The sequence below is a fragment of the Lygodium microphyllum genome, chromosome 2, assembly GCF_053477565.2.
Source record: "Lygodium microphyllum isolate KBCC chromosome 2, Lygodium_microphyllum_v1.1.10, whole genome shotgun sequence".
Classification (NCBI taxonomy): Eukaryota; Viridiplantae; Streptophyta; class Polypodiopsida; order Schizaeales; family Lygodiaceae; genus Lygodium; species Lygodium microphyllum.
This window is the reverse complement of record NC_141136.1, coordinates 96,156,312-96,175,773: the sequence shown is the minus strand read 5'-3', so window position 1 is coordinate 96,175,773 and position 19,462 is coordinate 96,156,312. Positions and strand designations below refer to the sequence as shown.

The 19,462-nt window shown below is 39.5% G+C and overlaps 1 protein-coding gene across 2 annotated transcripts in view; it reads left to right on the top strand.

The window, feature by feature from the left end:
* LOC148040049 (proline-, glutamic acid/leucine-rich protein) overlaps window positions 1-19,462 on the top strand; it is a 50,199-nt gene that overhangs the window by 5,042 nt on the left and 25,695 nt on the right. For both annotated transcript variants that reach the window (XM_087696473.1, XM_087696479.1), the window contains exons 4-5: window positions 19,021-19,135; window positions 19,247-19,318. In XM_087696473.1, the coding sequence (XP_087552599.1) occupies window positions 19,021-19,135; window positions 19,247-19,318 (187 nt within the window). The remainder of the gene's footprint in view (window positions 1-19,020; window positions 19,136-19,246; window positions 19,319-19,462) is intronic.

The window sequence follows — 19,462 nt, the reverse complement described above, 5'->3', positions numbered from 1 at the left end:
GTTGGAGGCTAGGGGAGAGAGAGAGAGAGAGAGAGAGAGAGAGAGAGAGAGAGAGAGAGAGAGAGAGAAAGAGAGTAGGTTGCACCAAAGTTGGAAGCCATTGCAGCCATTAGAGGAGATGAAAGCAGCTGGTGACAGCCATGGTTTGATCAGGCAAGCAATTGATTGGAGGAGTTTTTGGCGTAGCAGGAATCAGCCCAAGTTTGGTGGACAACATGAGTGTTTACTGCTGTAAATCCTAATTCATAGTAGTAATTAGGATTCAATAGTCATCTCGAGTCTTGTGTTGGAAGATTAAAGTCCTAGTACTCAAGACAAGGTTGAAAGTTGTGTAATTTTAGTGGCTTTAAGAGGTCAGCCCATTCCAATGAGATTTGGGGCTAGATTTGACCTACTGATGGTCAATTAAAGGTCAATCCCTATGTGAATCAAGGGGCAAATTGACTAGAAGTCTTGTTGGTTACTTTTGACAATAAGAGACATTGGAAAGCGAAGAAGGTTGGACTAATCTTAAGAGTACTTCATCCAATCCAATGCTTTTTGGACAGCAAGGCATGCATGCTAATGTGGGTCACCTGGGATACTTTGGTGGTGGTTGGGTTTTCCAAGCAATGGATGGTAATTCTTTAGCCATGGGGATGCAAGGACCAATGTATCCGGGTATGCCAAGTGGAGGGGAAAACCCAATGTATAGCAAAGTTAGCATGATGTTGGGGGTATAAAGTGGCATGTTTGATGATGCATTTGCTAACCCCGATGTGTTTGAAACTCATGGTATTAATATTGGTCATGCATATGCTTCATATAGTGTTGGTCGTGAGGGAAATTCAGCCAATGTAGTACATTTATCTAAGATACATGTGGTTTGTAGTTAATGCATGCTTTACATGAGTATTATGTGATACATCATTGCTACGAGGCATTGTTTATGTAAGCGCAGGAAAGAACGTGAGAATGACAATACTTTGAACTTAACCAACTCGATCAATTACTACCATAAAATGAGAGAGAGAGAGAGAGAGAGAGAGAGAGAGAGAGAGAGAGAGAGAGAGAGAGAGAAACTGGCCCCTCCCTTTATAAGAATTTATTGAAACAAACCACAGGCACCGTGTGCCTGAACCATATACATAAGGGTTAATTTACCCTAATTTTTAAAATTAGGGTTTTGAAATTCTAAGTTTTGCAAACTCCGGGCATCAAGCTAATTTTTTTTCTTTGGTACTTGGATTAGGTTAAACTAAGTAGAAAGTGCTTTTTGGATGAGAGATAGATAGGAGAATACAAAACATGTGGTTGAAATTTCAGCATGAGAGCTTATTCCAAATGAAGAGAGAGATCTCTAATATATAGATATGGGGCTTAGGTGCTCAAAAGTGAAAAGTAGAGGTTATAAATGACAAGTATTTGTTGAAAAGGACAAGTGTAGGGACACTTGTCTCTTCAAAATGACACATATCCTCTTCTAGATGCCACATGTTACTTTTTTAGAGAAGGAAGCTTTCAAACCTCCCTACTTTAAAAATCTCTCGAATGGTTAAGAATTTGAGATAACTGCTGAAGACTATATTGTTTCTTGCGAAATTCTGAAGCCTTTGATGCAAACAGAATTTCCATTTGAGCAACTTCCAAAAATAGTAACATCCTAAATTTTAGGAGTCATCAAATTTAGCTTCTAGAGAGCTTCATTATATATGTTTAGTGGTTCATGGTTTGTTTCTTCGAGCATGAGCATCTGGTTTCACTTTTTAAAACGACTAATTATATGGGCTTCTAGTCAATGTGAGTATTTAAGTGTATAAGTCTTAGTCATATGAGCTTTTTGGTCAATTTGACCGCTTGATTAAACTTTTAATTTCTCTTGGGCATCTCATCAATGATGACCCAAGTATAATTATTGGGTGTTTTGGCCATTAGCCACTCTTAAATAGAAAAATGAACATTTAATCATATTTTGAAATACTTAAATAATACAAATCGCCTTGCAAAGTACATGAGGATCAAATTAATGTGGAATCATTGAGCCAATATGACTTAGCAACAATTGATATGCAAAAGGTTTGTTACGGTTTATCCTTGGTTTATACACTGTTTTACCTTGGTGGTCAAAGCAGTATTGGGATTTAGCATGTGTATGCATTCCATATGGTTTTGACAATGGTTATGATTCATGTGTGTTGATTATAGCTAAGTTCAAGTGGTTGGAATTTTAGACATCTCTTATGGTTTTGACAATGATTATGATTCATGTGTGTGGATCATAGCTAGTTTAAGCAATAGGTGCACATATTATTTGGCTATGACGCTCGCATGATTTTTCAATTGTGGCAACTGATGCTTTTGATGAAATTATAGTGCAATTGAGGGTGATTGTAAGGATTTTAAGGGAGAGGTTTGTCATGGGGATGTGAATTTTTAATGTTTTGCTTAGCATTTGATTTAGTTGCTAATCAATGTGTAAATGTGAGGTGCACGTGTGGTACATGTTAGTCAAGTCACAGTCAAGTCACAATGACATGCCCAAGACCTTGAGATGTAAGTGGGTGTTAAAGGCAAAAGTTGTAATAAATTATACAGGTAAGGTATTAGTTGGTCTTTGTGTTAGTTTTAGCCTAAGGCATTCAATTGATCAATAAGTGTTAGTGGTAACACTAGGAACTAGGCATTTATAAATTAATTAATGCCACTTTAGAGATCAATTAAGATACAAGACTACTTGGGAGTCAAAAATGCCTTAGTTAATTTAATTGTGAATGGGTACATGTAATTTTTTGGGTAGGGAGTTGATACAAGGGTTAAAATTAATTTTCAAAGTTATTAATTTTGAAAATGATTAAAAGGGCTAATAAATCTTATTAGAAGGCTGTCACTTGAAAAAATTTACACATGCAAGTAATGGGAAAGGTTGTTGGAGGCTAGTTGAATCTCATTCCAGTATTTTGGACATAGTAGCTAGAAATGTTTAGAAATGAAATACTAGAAACGTGTTTTGTAAGTTTCTTTTAAAAGGGGATAAAATAAGAAACGTGGATTTTTTTATAAAGGGACTGTTTATAGTTTTAAACTAGGGAAAGAGGTTTTAAACTTCTATGGAACTTTCTCTTAAATGAAAAAAGGCCAATTGAGCTTCAGTGATAATACACGAGAGTCAATTGAGAATAATACGTCAAAGTTTAGTTTTTGGACAAGCTATGGTATGGTTAAGACCTCAAACATTATGATTTTTATTTATCACACAACGAAGATTGAAATAAACATGTTACATAGCCCCTGTACAATATGGAATGGGTCAAGTTACAACACCACGATTCTCATTCCAAAACAAAATGATAAAATGTCAAAATCTAGAATGAATCATGATATATCATAGATAACTCATAAATGAGATTAAAGTCATGTAATCAACTCTCGAGACAAGAATAGAGTTTGAGTGATAAAATCTAGTAATTGAACAAAATCCCAGAAAAGTAAGTCTCTCATCCAAAATCTTGAGCTTTCATGAATCACTACTCGGACTCAATGTTATCATCATCAAGTTTAACATTGCCCAATACTTTTTGTCAAAAAGGCCATGTTTTTTGGCTTCCTATCGTTCCAAAAAACAACTCACGTTTTTAACTATTAGAAACGTCTCTTACTTGAAGAAAGGTTTCGTAAGTTTCAAACTTAAAGAAACATGTTTCTTTGTTGCTATGATTATGGAGGTTTGGAGGGGAAGAGAGAGAGAGTTGTTGCTGCAATTTTCTAGCCACAAGCTATTGTCAACTAATTAGGAGGCCATTGGAGGCAAGTGATAGCCCTTGTAGATTGTCTATAGGCAGGCGACATCAATTTTGGGGCTTACATGGGTAGATAACTGCATGTGGGGCTTTGGTTGATAGTGGATTGCAGTCACTCAGCCATTTCCTATAGGGTAGCAGCAAATTTGAGCACTTTCTTGCTCTTCAGCCTTCTCTTTAATCTACAACTATTCCCTTAGCTTTTCTTAGCCATTTACAGCAAATTTCAGCCATAGAAGGTGAACAACAGAGCATTTGTTGTTGTAAACCCTAATTCACAGCATAAATTAGAGTTTAATTGTGAGAATTACACCAGCTATGGAGGAGAGAGAAATGAGAGTGAGTAGTAGACACTGTGTGAGCTGAAAAATGGTAGAGCGTACTCGTTGAATTGGAAGTGATAGATTGAAAGTACAACTTAGGTCTAAGGTAGACCTAAGCCTTAACTCAAGTGAAGGCAACTAACTCTAGTACTAACTCTAAATGTTGTGACAACATTTTACTTAATTGTGTTCGCATTGCAAACTAAATGACAAGAACATTGGGCATTGCGTATAGAATTGGGAAATTCTACCATCCTCCTATAGTGCCAACATGATGGAAGCACAAGTTAAGTACAAGTTTAGCCAACAATCTATGTAGCCATACACATTCCATTGTTGCTGTGCCTCACAAGACGAGATAACCAGTGTAGGTCGTTTCTAATTAGCCACGAAATGTATGACTGGCCCAAAAAGAAACGTCTACTAGTAGACTACCTAGTGTTTGAATCATTAGCCCAATTTGAATCGCTATAAACCTGTAGGTGCAAGTCTCCCCCTAGGAAAATAATAAAGCATATGATTGAGTACCTTGTAGATATCTGAAGATTTGTTTGACAGCTTGCCAATGTACTATTTGTGGGTTGTGCATAAACCTACTCTCTAGGGATATTGCAAATTGTATGTTAGGATGTGTGTTGCAAAGGTAAATAAGACAGCTAACAGCTTGGTTGTAAATTGCAATATCAAACATTAACCATCATGCATGGATAGCTTTAGCCCTGGCTCCATAGGAGTGCACATAAGTTTGCAATCTTGCATATTAAAGCTATGCAAAAGCTTATCCACATATTGTGATTGTAATATGATGATGCCATACTGATTTTGGGTGAATTGAATTCCAAAATAGTAGTATAAACAGCCCATATGTGACATAGCAAAAGGATGTTTCAATTCAACTTTGAAATTTGCAATTTTATCCTCTTTTGGTCTGGTGAACAGCATATCATCTACATATAGAATGATTACCAGTAGGTCCCCCCCTTTATTCTTAATGTAGAGAGTGGGAGAAGTTGGACTATTTGTGAAGCCAATGCTAGCCAAGTAAGCATCAATCTTAGAATACCATGCACAAGGAGCTTGTTTTAATTCATAAAGAGCTTTATGCAATTTACAGACCATGTACTCTTTGCCACGTAAACATCCTCATGTAGGTCACCATTCAAGCATGCCATCTTGATATCCAATTGATGTACTTTCCAACTATAACTTGTAGCCGTAGCAATGACACAACGAATTGTACTCATACGGGATGTAGGAGCAAGTGTCTCCCCATAATCTATGCCTTTTTTCTATGCAGAGCCTTTGGCTACCAGATGTGCCTTATACATTTCTATAGTACCATTAGCCTTGTGCTTTAGTTTAAAAACCCATTTGGTACCAATGGCTTTCTTGCCAAGTGGCAACTCAACACGATCCCAAGTATTGTTGGTGGCAATAGAATCCAACTCTTCTTGCATGGCTTGCATACTGATTTATATCTTATTGGGCTTCTTCCAAGGAAGTTGGCTCATCATTATCTAACAACTAGCTCATGAACACATATTCATGAGAAGAATCATCTATTTTCGAAATATCTTCCAAATGGGTTTCCCCTTGAATGTCTAGCAGCCCTTCTAGTGTGTTGAGGTAAGGGAGCATTCATTTTGCTCTCTCCTGGAGAGTTTGCAACAACCATCTTGGGACTGTTTTTGCTGCATTCACAGCAGCCCTTTCTTGTTGTACTGCATGTTCCATTGCTGGAGGCATAAGTAGCTATTGTTTGGGAGCACGTGGTGCAGCAGCAACTTGTTATAATAAGTTTGTTTGGCCAATTATAGCTGGTTCGGATCCCAAGGAAAGTTGTAAGAGCTCTTTAAAAACATCACCTAAGTCATAGGTGGTTGGCATTTCAAATTGATCATGCAAAAAGGTTGTATTTTGGCAAAAATAACATCTTTATTGACAAATACTTTATTTGTAAGGCCTTGTCACTGAGCTTGCTATGAAGCTCCTTCGACACATGTACATAGGCTATGCACAAACACTTGAAAGTAGTCAACCTTTTGTTTCTTTCTATGGCAAGACTCAAAATGTGTAATAGATAGTCTTGAGTACCTTTGTTGGTGTACGATTCAAGTTGAAGACCCTCTAGCCAAAACTTACATGGCAGCCCTTTGCTCTTAAGCATACATCTAGTCATTTCCATGAGGGTATGATTCTTTCTTTTTGCTACACCATTCTATTGAGGGGTCATCCTCACAGTGGCTTGATGTGTGATACCCATTTTAAGCAAAAATGTCTCAAAAGCTTGAGGGGTCATCTTGCGAAGTGTCCGGACTTAAACTAGTTTAGGCCTCAAGCTTAGCAACCAAATATTTAAGGCGTATGAATACATCAGATTTTTCTTTCAGCCCATACACCCAAGTATACTGTGAGTAGTCATCTATAAAAGTGACAAAATAGAGACGACCCCCAAGTGCTCATGTGTGTATCAGCTAAAATTTTCGGATAGGATGCATCGCACCATTCTTTTTGAAAGCAAACCTATGCATTTTATCCAAGATACATCCTTCAAATGCATGGGGAGGTGGGGTCTCCATAGGAGGTAAGGCATCTATCCTATGACAATGTTGAAGAGTCATCAAATTGCCAAAACTCATATGACCAAATCAAGTATGTTGCAACTTTGCATCCTACATAGAAGGCATAAGAGTGCTAATTGTCAGAGCATCATGAGATCTCTCATATGTGTCCAACAAGAAAAGGCCCTTAGGTGCTTGATAACAAGCGAAGAGTGTAATCAAGCTCTCTATCTCTTTGACAAGACACTTGGCATCCTCAAAGATGACTGAAAATCCATACTTGTTGAAAGTAGGCACAAACAAGATATCTAGAAGCATGAAGTTTGAGCCATTTGCAACTATAATCAGCATTGAACCAATGCCACAAGCATCATAATTGTTGTTATTAGCACATGTAACATGCTTCCTTGCAGGGGCTGAATGCAAAAATATAAATAAATACTTCTGTGAAGTGATGTGCATGGATGCTCCATTGTCAAAAATATCAAGTATATTACGTTTCGGCAGCATTAAATGGAGAATCAGCCATGGAAGTGCCAAAATTGCATGTCAAAAATGCATAGTCCTCCTCTACAAAATTGGCTATAGTATCACCATTAGTAGATTTTGAGGCTGATGTCTCTTGGATAGCCAAACCAGAGTCTTTCTTCTTCTCTTTGGCCAATATTTTCTTGCATTCATCTATATAATGCCCAGGTTTCTTATAGTAGTGGCATTTCCCTTTTTCATTGCCTTTTTTGTGACTTGGGCAGCCTTGGAAATTGCTAGATAGCCATCCCACATCAGCTTTGGGCTGATTTTTCACATACTGTGTTGCTTTACCCTTGCCTTTGTATTTAGAGAGTATGGCTACATCATCTGAATGCATAAGCAATATTTTTTCGAGTCTGTTCCTCTTGTAACAAGAGGCCTTCCAACTCCACAAATGTAAGGAGCTATTACCCCCCCCCAAAGACAAATCCAGCAAGATGTGCAACCCATAAGACTTTGGAAGTGAATTTAGAGTGATATTCACCATTTTTGCATCCAAAACAACCTCATCAATATTCAACAACTGCTCATGTAAGTCCTGCAAGTGTCCAAGCTGTTACTCATGTTGTTAGCCTCATCCATATGTGCATTAGCTGATTCTCTTCGCAAGGAAGAGATTTTGGCTTCATTCCTAGTTGCAAAAATGCTTTCCAAGACATCCTAAGCTGCTTTAGAGGTTGTGCATGACCGAATATGAGGTTTTATAGCTCTCTTAAACTGGCAAGTTAATCAATGACAAAGCCTATGCTTCCTTGGAATCCCACCTCCTTTGATTTGGTTTAGGAGGAGCGGGACTCCCAAATTGTTGTTGTGATCCTTGGTTTTCTCATTTGTCATTGTTGCAAATAAGTGTACAAATTCAGCAGCCAAACACTTCCAAGCTTGAAGCGTGAAATGTACTCTTCTGAGTACCAAAATCCCAACATGGGATACTAATGTAAGTACAAAATTGTCAAACTCCTTGAAAAGTGTATCCACACTACACCAATTAGTACCCAATCTGCACTTTACAACAATTTAAGTGCTATACCACTACACATGCCTCGTAATGCCTGTCAATTTTTAATTTCAGCAACTTAATGTTGGAAGTTTTTAAATTTTATTGTAATTTTTCAAATTTGTACAAATCTCTCTTCCCGATTTGACATGAATAGCAAGATACACTTGTTTATTGACTTGGGATGCATGCCAAGCAAGAGGCCTAAATCTCTCCAAAGAAATTTAATGAAATTAAAGGAAATTTAAACTTACAACTTAAGAATATGATGAAAAAGTTGCCTTAGGATGCACGCAAATAGTAATCAACAACTTTGATTTGCCTAGGGATGCCTATTGGATCTAGCAATGGCAAAAATCCCAAATTTCTTGCCGGAATGTCAAAGAAATTGAGAAATTTCTTTGAATCGATTACCAACTTGAACTTCGGGAGTAAGAATCAACAAATTGAGATTCGGGCAAATGTTGGTGATTAAGGTGGCGGCATTGTTGGGACCAAATGTGGTGGTGATTGAGGAGGTGGTAGGTGCTGCAGGATTGGCAGCTGGTAGATTGGCGAGGTAGGCACAGCTAGTGGCAACGCTACGAGGCGATGCTGTTGCAAGTGGTGGTTGGGCTGTGACAGGGTAGCGATAGGGTTCATAGGCGGTATAGGAGACCAGTGAGGTGATGCGCAGGGCAATGAGGAGACAATGCTGTAGTGCGACGACTGTGCTGTTGATAAGCAGCGTGTAACTATTGCAGAGGGGGGGGTGCAATGGCGGGGCATTGGTTTTGTAGGTGGCGGCATTGGCGTTGCAGACAGATATGGCTGGGCACATCGTAGATAGCTATGGAGCTTACAAGAGCTCTTTTTGTAATGAATTGGGTGGCAGCAAGACCTTGGCAGAGCGGCATCGATCGACAATGGTTGTTCGGGATCAGTGTTCGAGTTGCTTTGATACCAAATGTGAGAATTGTACTAGCTATAGAGAAGAGAGAAATGAGAAAGTGAGTAGCAGGCAGTGTGTACTTGCTGAACTGAAAGTAATACATTGAAAATACAACTCAGGACTAAGGTAGACCTAACCCCTAACTCAATTGAAGTCAACTAACTCTAGTATTGCCTCTAAATGTGGTGACACAACTTATGACAGGGACATTGGGGCCTTGGGCACTACCCATAGAATTGGCAAATTCTAACAATAACAGCCACTTTGGGTCCCGTGCTAGGAAATCGAAGGCTTAGTACTTGAAATTAGTAGCTGGAATTCAAGGAATCGTCAAAGATTTCAAGAAGCCAATGATCCCAATTGGATTTGGGGTTCATTTCGACCAGCTAGGGGTCAATTTGAGGGCAATCCCTTGTTAGATCAAGGGGCAAATCAGAGTAGAGGCTTATTGGTCATGTTTGACAGCAAGAAACATTGGAAAGCGAAGGAGATTAGAGCCAAATCCCAATATGCTTCTTCCAAGATAAAGAAATACTGCAAGGGGCACTAGTTTTTGGAGCCAAGTGGTGTCCAATGTTCAAGATTAAGCGTAATATATGTATTTTCAGTTTATCTGAATTTAATGCCTGTTGTAATTAGTTTTTGATTAGGTCATTTACCACCCATTCCATTCCCAAACGATTGGTTAGTTGCATCCTTACTCAAATGAAGTTGTTTGAGAAGTATGTGAGATGGGAAATCTTTCTCTCCATGTTTCATTGTCAAATTTTGCACATTGAGTTAAATTAGCATTGTGGTTGATGCCCTTGCACTTTCAAGGAAGCCCCAAATTTCAATAGTTATTGTGGCTTATCCTTTGGTGTTGGATGCCATGAAGGAATAATATACTTGAATGATCAGCTTTGCAATGATTAGAGGCAGGATTATTATGTCCTTAGAGATGGCTTTATTATGATGCGTGATCAGTAATGTGTTGCAAAGGAGTTGAGGCCAAAAGTGTTGATTGAGAATCGTGCTCCTCCATATGTAGGATATAGAGGTATTGATGCTATAATTAAGGTAGTGGAACACTTTTTCTTTTGACTGGCTTTTAGACATGATCTTGAGGAGTTTATTTATGTATGCATTGTGTGTCAAAAGGTCAAATGTGATAGGCCAAAGGTCCCAAGTTTGTTGCATCCTTTGCCTATTCTTGATAGGCCTTGATAGAGCATTATTTGGATTTCATTTTTTTTCTGAGAACACCTATTGGCAATGATAGTCTTTGGACTATCATGCAAATTTTATCCTTGTTTGCGAGAATACCAAAGCTAATTATGTGACATGAGTTTTAATGCAACAAATATTTAAGTATCATGGCATGCTAGAATCCATTATCAATGACAGATATCCACTCATGACTAGTTTATTTTAGAAAGGACTGTTGTAGAACATGGACATCATGCTGAAATTCTCATCATCCTTCGATTTGCAATCAATTGGGCAATAAGAAGAGACAAATCCTAGAGTTTTGGATCTCTTGAGATGATATGTATCAGAGCATAAGACACAATGGGAACAATACTTGCAGTTGGTTGAGTTTGCATATGACAACATTGTGGTTGCATGGCAAAGGTTGTGGTAACCAAGGAATCAACTTTCTATTCCTAACGATTCTGTCATCCCTTGTGAGTTCTGGGCCAAATAGAGACTATGAGAGGATGGTGGTGGAGCTTGTGGGCCTCAACGATTTCTTGATGTGGTGGACCTTGAGGGATACTTTCCACATGCATTGGATTAGTTTGGTGGCTCATGTCTTGGAGTTGGTGTGGTCCAAGTCCATGATGAGAGGTTTGGATAATGAGCAATGATTCCTTCTAGTCTTGTTTCCACATGGGGACACTTTGATGGTGTGGTTGAAGAAGGGGATCCATGGTCTCGATGCACTTTTCGTGGAGTTGTTTGTGTCAAGCAATGTGATTTGACTATTTGCACTTTTTGTGATTAGCGATCGAGTATGATCAACATTGGTGTTAGTCCCTTTTTTGTGAAAATGTGCAAATGATTGGAAGCATGAAAGAGAGAGCATGAATATTGATAGAAAAAAGAAACACATAACACATGAACAGGAGTAACTCAGAATAAATGTGCAATGGAATCCATGAAATGGAGAATGAGATGTGCCATACATATGAAAGGGGCACTAGCACCATGATGGTCAGCTCCCATCCCACCCTCTTTTGATCCACACCTCGATTTCCTCTCTTCTTCATTCCAAAACCTCGGATTACACTCCACTTTTGTATCCAGCACACTAGGAGTCGGATCCTCCATCTATGCTCCTAGCACTTTCTCTTTCTCCACACCGTATTCTACCTATCCTCACTTCACTACCTCTTTGCACCATGGTGCATCATTAGGGGAAATGCCACCCTTTAATATTGTGGCTTTCACATATCCACAAGTGAGCACTTCTTTTTATCTTGGGACGGCTATTATGGGCATCTCTTTCACTACCCCCAATCATTCACCTCCCCATTCATTGACCTTTTAGATGCAGGGATTTCCATCCTTTGCTTATGGTGCATCATCACACACTCCATGGGTGACTCCTACGCAGGGATCTCCATATTCTACTCCACATATCTCTATCCCTCCTCCATGGGCTACTCATGCGTTTACTATGCCCATGCCTTGTTAGTCCATTCTCATTTTTGGATTCATTATATACACTTCATGCTTGCATGGTGGGCACTTTGGGATTACTCCCCAAGTGTACTCCACTCTGCCATCCTATCCACCCTATTCTCCCAAACCACATTATCCTTTTTATAGCATTAGCACTCTTGTTGCTATAGCTAAGAATGCCTTCATTGATAAGACCTGTTCCAATGGGTCGAATGTCACCACTTGGTCGAACTTAATACAATAAATGCTTGAATCTTAGGGTCTTTGGGGCCTAATAGCTAGCCTAGCCAATGTTGAGCTCATGCAATGGTTGCTTCCTGAGTTCCACTCTGAGTTACAACATTTTCCCCTTGCATTTGAGCGTTGTAGTCATCTCATTGATCGCTATGCTATGTGAGATTGCACTTGGTATTAAATCTTGACTTTGAGCTTTAGAAGTTTTCCATTAAGGAAAGGAATGACTTGAAAGTCAAGTGATTACTTGTCGAGTTTGCCGCTATTAGCTCATCGAAATTTGATGATGATTAGGTTTAGGTCACATTCTCTTCGAACAAGTTGCTTGAAAAGTAGTTCCATTTCATTTAGCACATTATCTAGTTGCCCTAATTGTCGACCTTCTATGAATTTGAGTGTTGGTTCTTGCGTTACGCGAGGTTGCATGATTGAGTCTATGAGAAGTCTTTCACATATTTAGAGGGGGTTCTTATTGCCTAATTTTTTGCAAGGGAAAACTAAAGGTGGTAAGAACTTACAAGATGTGAAGGCAAGCTAAAAAAAGGGTAACACTCCTTTCTCCATCTAGCAGCTCCTCCCTAAGAAAAATAGGTATTGCACACACTGCCAGAGATTGGGCTATGTGGATGAGGAGTGTCATACTAGGGCTCAAGGCCTTTCTCCTAAGAAACCTTAGCAAACCGCTATGGTTGTCTCCACACTTGCTTGACAATCTAGTGGGGCTATGCCTCTTGCTACTATCCCATCTACTCTTGTCCCAGTGGCTACTAGACATGTGGCATGTGGATAGCTTGATTAGCCTATATCTTTCAGTGTTCTTGAAGGATTAGTTGATTGGTGTGCTAGCTCTTCACCTATTGCACTCTTTGCATCCATTCCTAGATCATCATCTGCACCACCATCCAATATCACTTCTCCCCCTCGTTAGACATTTCATTGTCAATGATTTGTTGATGGAAGCACATGATGGTGGCTACATCCTTAGCTTTTTCTTCTTTAGTCTTCCGTTGCATTCACTCATACACACAATATTGCACATCTTTCATTTAGCTTTACTTTTTTGTTTTGTTTTTCTTTGGAGCATCTCATTACTGACCTTTGTTTTGTAGATTTTGATGATTCTCAGCACCACACAAAGATTGACATTAAGCTCCTCTTCCTACTTCAACCTTGACATCAAGGGTTGAGACAATGTTTCTACCCTAGATGCCAAAGCGTTCTCGCACGGGATTCGTGCGGGGGGGTTCGTGAATGTCACTTGCCGCAAGGACACTTAGCAAGATGGGAGTAAAAGATAATGTTAAGTCCTCAAGTCAAGATGAATACATGGAGCAAAAAGAATGATTAGGCTTCACATTCGATCGATTATATAAATCTAGCAATGTGAATGAATATGTTGTTTGTCTCAATGCCTTCTGCACATAGACATGTAACCCATAGCATACAAGCATCTCAATTTAAGTCACAATGTCCTTTGGTAGACTATTCAACAAAGCAATTGTATAGATAGAATTGTTCTTTAAAATTCCCTCCTTTTGATATCTTCAAAGGCACAACACCTGATTATGAGCATGTTGAAGAAGATATAGACTTTGCTTCTTCGCAAGTCTATTGGTGAATTTATGAATCTTGCCATTACAAAGAACCTTCGAATCAAGTACATTTGTTTGGTAAGATCAGGTTGAGTCTAGACAGAATCAAATAGTTTAGGCGTGAGAACTTCTGATGCTGAATTTTCAGAGAAATAGCAATAGCTAAAGTACTGGTTGGCTCACAACTCTGCAAATTCAGCCATCGCTTGTAGACAAGGCCATATGTATTCTTGTCGCTTAGCGTGGGAAGCTTGGAGAGGTTGTCATCTTATGTTCCGCAACAGCTTGTAATCTTCGAGTTCATAGCTACCATAAAGCTTGACTTCGCCACCTTTTTCTATGACGATTACTCTTCTTTCTTAGTCACTAATTCTTCCCGTGAAGACAAGCAGCTCATAACATCATCAAATTCCTCTTCAGGCTTCGGCATCTTTTTCATTAATGCGGCCTCATTGTTCTTCGTAGCCCACTCTTCGAATGACTATGAAGAAAAGATGGTATTCTAGGCTCGATTTCTAAGGGGAAATAATTGCAAGAGCAACATTCATGCTGCTGAACCTCCGCTTCACACTTCTTCGCAACCTTATTAGTATCTTGTGCGTTGCTAGCAATGGCAGTTTCCAGGCGTGCAACTTAACAAGACGGGCTTTGTTCCAGAAGTGTGGAGTCCTCTTTTCTCTAAGGCGACATGCAACTCCTGCACCTTGAGTCTGTTCTACATGGTTCTGGGAGGCGTTGGTTGGTTGAAACGTGATTAGAAGCTTGCCATCGTCTCTTAGTATGGCAGATTTCAACGTAGAAGAAAATGTTGATGGCGCACTGTAGTTGTGCAGAGAAGTGGAATCTCCAGAGACACTTTCTCTCCAGCCGTCGACCTATGAAGATTTCGTCGAGCTCCTTTTGACTTCACAGCTTCATTATCGACCTGCGTCGTCTTTTGGCTCTCTCGCTTGAGCGTTACCTTCCACGTTGTCGGTCCTTCGTCACTAGCTTTAAAGCTAGTAATTGCTCTTTCTTCTTCGTTGCCTTCGAGATCCCTCGCGCTCCCTTCTGCGGGTTGCAATCATCGCCTTTGGCTGCCTTCTTTGCTGCAGGTCTTCGTCTTCATTGTTTGTATCCTCTTATTCCCCCCCGAGCTCGTTGATCTTTATATTTTTCACAATCCCGTAAGCTTTTTGGGAAAGCTTCCAAAAACATTGATCGTAAAATCAATGGCGACGTTATTATCATTCTACTTTTGTCCGTTTGAAACGCCAATCAAAAGCTTTTAAAGCATCCCTTCTTTTTGATCATCATCAATTACGTCATCATTGGTCAGTTATGCCGCCTCAGCCTTTTGAGCCTTAAAAAACTGTCATAATAGCCTATTGTTTTTTTTTAGAAAAGCTATTAACCAAGATTGTTGCACTAAAGGTGATTAGTTTTAATCAGGATTTAAGTTCCCCGCAAGGCATTTTTATAGACCAGTCATTCTAGATACAAAGCATGTTAAGCATGTTGAAGTTTGACTAATGATTATCCATGGGAATAAAACATTCCTTCTTTTTACAAAGTGTAATAGCAAGTTTTATATCACCATAGATTTCAAGAGAGGTCATTATCCAAGTGATGGGCTTTGTCAATACCGAATGTATGTTTTATCTTCATAGCAAGTTTCCACCATCTTCACAAAGAATGCAAGTGTTGGATGTAGTAATACTCCAGGTAAATGTCCATAATATGAGTTGATATCTTTTAGCTTTCGTGGACTGCTAAATATTGATCCAATTTTGCTTATAAAGAGTCATATCATCTACACTGGCAACATCCGAATTTCATCAAGTCCTTGAGTCTTCTTCATGTGATCCGTTTTTCCATGAATTGTGCCCTATCAAGAACATGCTTTTTCTGCCCAATCACTCATGCAGTTTGCAAATCTGAGTCCATGCTATGCAATCAATCGAGCGATGCTTCCATGCAAAAAATTATGAATGCATTGAAGAAATCGTGCCTAGCCTAACTGCATGTGCTCGTGCGTTATGCAAATGCAAACACAAAAGATACACACAACGGAAAATAAACTCATAATGACGCTGACTAAAGAGTCCAAAGTCCTGGCAAAAAGCTCCGCCCTCAGGTTTGTAGTGGTAGATGCGCAGTGTCACGACAATGTGATATGATGCAAGCAATGGAGCGAGGGAGTATGAAGGTGGTTGGTAGTGGCTGTGTGGAGCATTAGCGGGCTGTCTAAGCGATCCCAAAATAATAAAAAATAAAGCAATTTTATGGAGTATTTTACGGTAAGTCTCATTTTATTTGAAAATGGAGAAAATGAATAGTGTATGTGCATCTAAAGTGTTCTTGTTGAGAAAAAATTAGAAAAATATTTTCTAATTGCTTGATCAACATGCGTTTTGTAATAATAATTGGTTTTTAAAAGGCATTTATATGAGTAAAATTGAGTAAAATTATGAAAAATGGGATTTTGAGGGTAATTGAATGATTAGATGGATCCCGATGTTACGGAATAATAAATATATACTTGTGCAATGTTTATATGGGTTTCACAACATGGAGATTGCTTCAGCATGGCCTCATATTGTGTGTTAATGTGTATTTCTATGCGGTTTTTCTCATTTCACTACATACCTAAGAATATGACAACACTTGTAAAATTACCATAGGGTCTGACTTGAAAAATTTGTGTGAAAAAGGGGAGGAAGGTCATCTATGAAATGCCTAAGAACGACCAAAATGGAAGGATTTAAGTGGGAACATTGTTGAGAGGTGTGACTAGGCACCAAAACTGAAGCAGAAAATGAAGCATTTGCGATAAAAATGAAGAGGCGTCGAAGCTTTCTAAGCAAAAGAGATTGGCTCGGAACACATTGGAAGCGTCCATTCGTCAATTAGAGCTTGTTAGATAGCCACATAATGAGGGAATATGGTTGTATCTTCAAATCTTGAATTTGTGCTTGTTGGCCCCTTCGATTTTAAAGAAACCACTCGCCAACAGTGTGAAAGTGCGGGAAGTGAACTAGTTATTTGCTAATTAGGTGATTAAGAGGGCAAAAGCAATAAAAAATATAACGATAGCCAGGGGATACATTTTTTTGGTGCCCCCTCATTTCTCACGAAATGATAATTTTGCAATTGTTAGAGAGGAGAGAAGCACTCTTGGACATGGATTCTTGATTTTCTTTGCCTTCAATCATTGCTTGAATTGCACAAAATGATACACTATGCAGAAAATTGGAAATCTAGTCTTTCTCTCTTCTTCTCTTCTCTCCTCATAGTGGGTGTTCATACGGGCTAAGGTATCATGACCTCACCATCCTTCGTCACACTTTCCCTTGTCATTGATACCCTTGAGTGGTTGGATTTCCTTGTTTATTTTGTAGTGTGTTGGATCTAACCATCCCTTTTCATTCTTCCCATGAAGAACAATTACTTCAAAGGTTGTAAACCATATCTATTCTCCAAAAAGAAAAAAGAAAAAGTAAAAAGAGTTCAATGTGGTTTCATTTGCCTTTGCAAGTCCTTGTAGGCCATTGGGTAGTCGATGTGCACCCTTTGTCCGATATATTGGCCTCTTTGGGATGATCACTTGGATTCCCTTGGTAAGATAACTATTGCCTTTGTAGTCTTGGTAGGCCATTGGGCAGCCGACATATACCCTTTGTTTGATTAGCTGCTTTGGGGTGGGACACCTTGGGGTAAAATTGGGCTTGAGCTTTTCTTCTAGTCTCTTCTCGGTTCTAGTTTTGGACTTGAGAGGGGGTGTTAAGTTAAAAATTCATTCCATATTGATAAGCTCTTTAAAACAGCCTCAAAAATACCACTAAACGGGGATTGATTTTAGAGAGTTCCTTTGTCCCACATTCAAAACCCTAATTTGGGAGGATCCTTCTGCATCTATCAATAGATAGGCTGCCTAGCCCCTCCCACATGCAGATTTCAGCCATCAACGTTCACTAAATGGCTGTCCAGCCCATGCGATTGCTGCCACGTCATCATCAGTCTCTCCACAACCCAGTGCCTTCATCTTGCTATTGCCTTGTTGCTTGGGGAGTTCTACATTGTCTATGGTTGGTGTTCCCAACCATCACCAATATCTTCTACACGAGAACAACTTGTGTTTGCACCATCAGCATCCTAGCGACTGACTCCATTACTTGGCGATTGCTTCTTGGGTTGCGTTTTGCAACTAGTGTGGCACTTACATCATCCTCCACTTCCTTTGTTGTTACCTGGATCTCCTACTGCCTTGGTGATCAATGTTTTGTAGTTTCCACACTCCGACATCTTCGAGTGGTGGTTACAACGCTCAGGATGCATCTCCGGATGTCACACTCCGACACTCTTCAGCTCTACCCTTGAGCATTTTGTACACTCTTACATTCATTTATAACATTCATTCACTTCAAAGTTCTTCTCTCTCTTTCTGTGTTTATGTTTATTTTTAGGGTTCGAGTTTTGCACGTCATTGTTTGAGTCTTTGTGGTTCAGTCGTGGTGGTACTTTTTGTGTTTCCTCAATGCAAACCCTAGCATATCTTCACAATGAGACCCTTACTAAAACTCTGAATGTAAAAAACACAAAAGTGCAGGGTTCAAGGTTTTACCAGCCACTGGATGACATCAGCTCACAAGTGCAAGGTGAAGGAGGGTTCAGCAGCACATGTGACAGCAAAGGCAGCCCAAGTGAAGCAGTCCTAGCCCTCCATGACCAATTGGCAGCCCAAAATGCAAGGTTTCACATCATCACATGTTGGGAAACAGGTCGGTAAGCAGTAGAACAGGTCACCGAGCCGAGAGGAGGACGTAGGAAGCTCAAACACTCCAAAGATGCAAGATGATGCAATACAACAATCAAAATAGGAGTGGAGCATATACAGAAGCCTTGGGAGGAGACACAAAACAACTAAAGAAATCCTAAAAGCGTGGAGAGGAGACACCAGACAGCTGAAGAAACCCTTAAATGGGCTGCCCAGCTACCTCTATCTGGTGCCTTAAAGGCTAAACACAGTGCCTAAAGCCCACAATATGTACTAAACTAACACCCTCTCAGATCATAGGTGATCAGTACTATGAAATATACAGTGATGGGGGACATTACAAACAATGACAATCCACTCCTTCAGCCACACTGTCAAAGTGCCCCCCATCTAAGAATAGACTAGGAGCAGGCATAGTGTACATCTATGGTATAATCCATTTAAATCCTTTTGTTGTTGTTAAATATTAGATCTATTGAATGCTTCAGAAATGTCTGGAGATGAATATTGGTTGGGTTTCATTTTACCTAGCAGTTTGCTCATAATTGGCTTGTTTGACTGATATGTATGGATCTTAATTAGTAGTTCTCACTGTAGTTAAAATGTCAGATTCTTAATCTGGATTCAATGGAGTTTGGCATAATGCCCTTAGGTTGGGAGCTCTCATTGAAATCACTGGTGTAAGGCGTGACGGAACTGGACTTAGTGCAAAGTTGACCCAGCCGGTCTTGCAACTCCTTGCTGAAGAGGGTTCCAAATCTATATGGGTTAGTGAGCTTTTTCACTTCTCCATTTGCCCAGATTACAAAAAGGCAGAAGTTTTTTGGGTGGTGAATTCTTGGCTTTTGAAAATGTGGAAGTTCTGTGCATTTCTACAGAATGATGGAATTGATCTTCTCTCTACAATGCTCAAGTTTTTTCCTGCTTCTCTAAAGCAACAATCATCTCAGGTGTGTACCGACTTTTAACTCTCATGAAATGCACACAACTCTTTTCAGTCAAGCTGGTAGTTTGTTTGATACATGAAAGTTGAGGTTGCAATTTGCACCTTTTCATTGCAGTGAATCCCAACTGTTTGCACCAGTGGGTCAGTT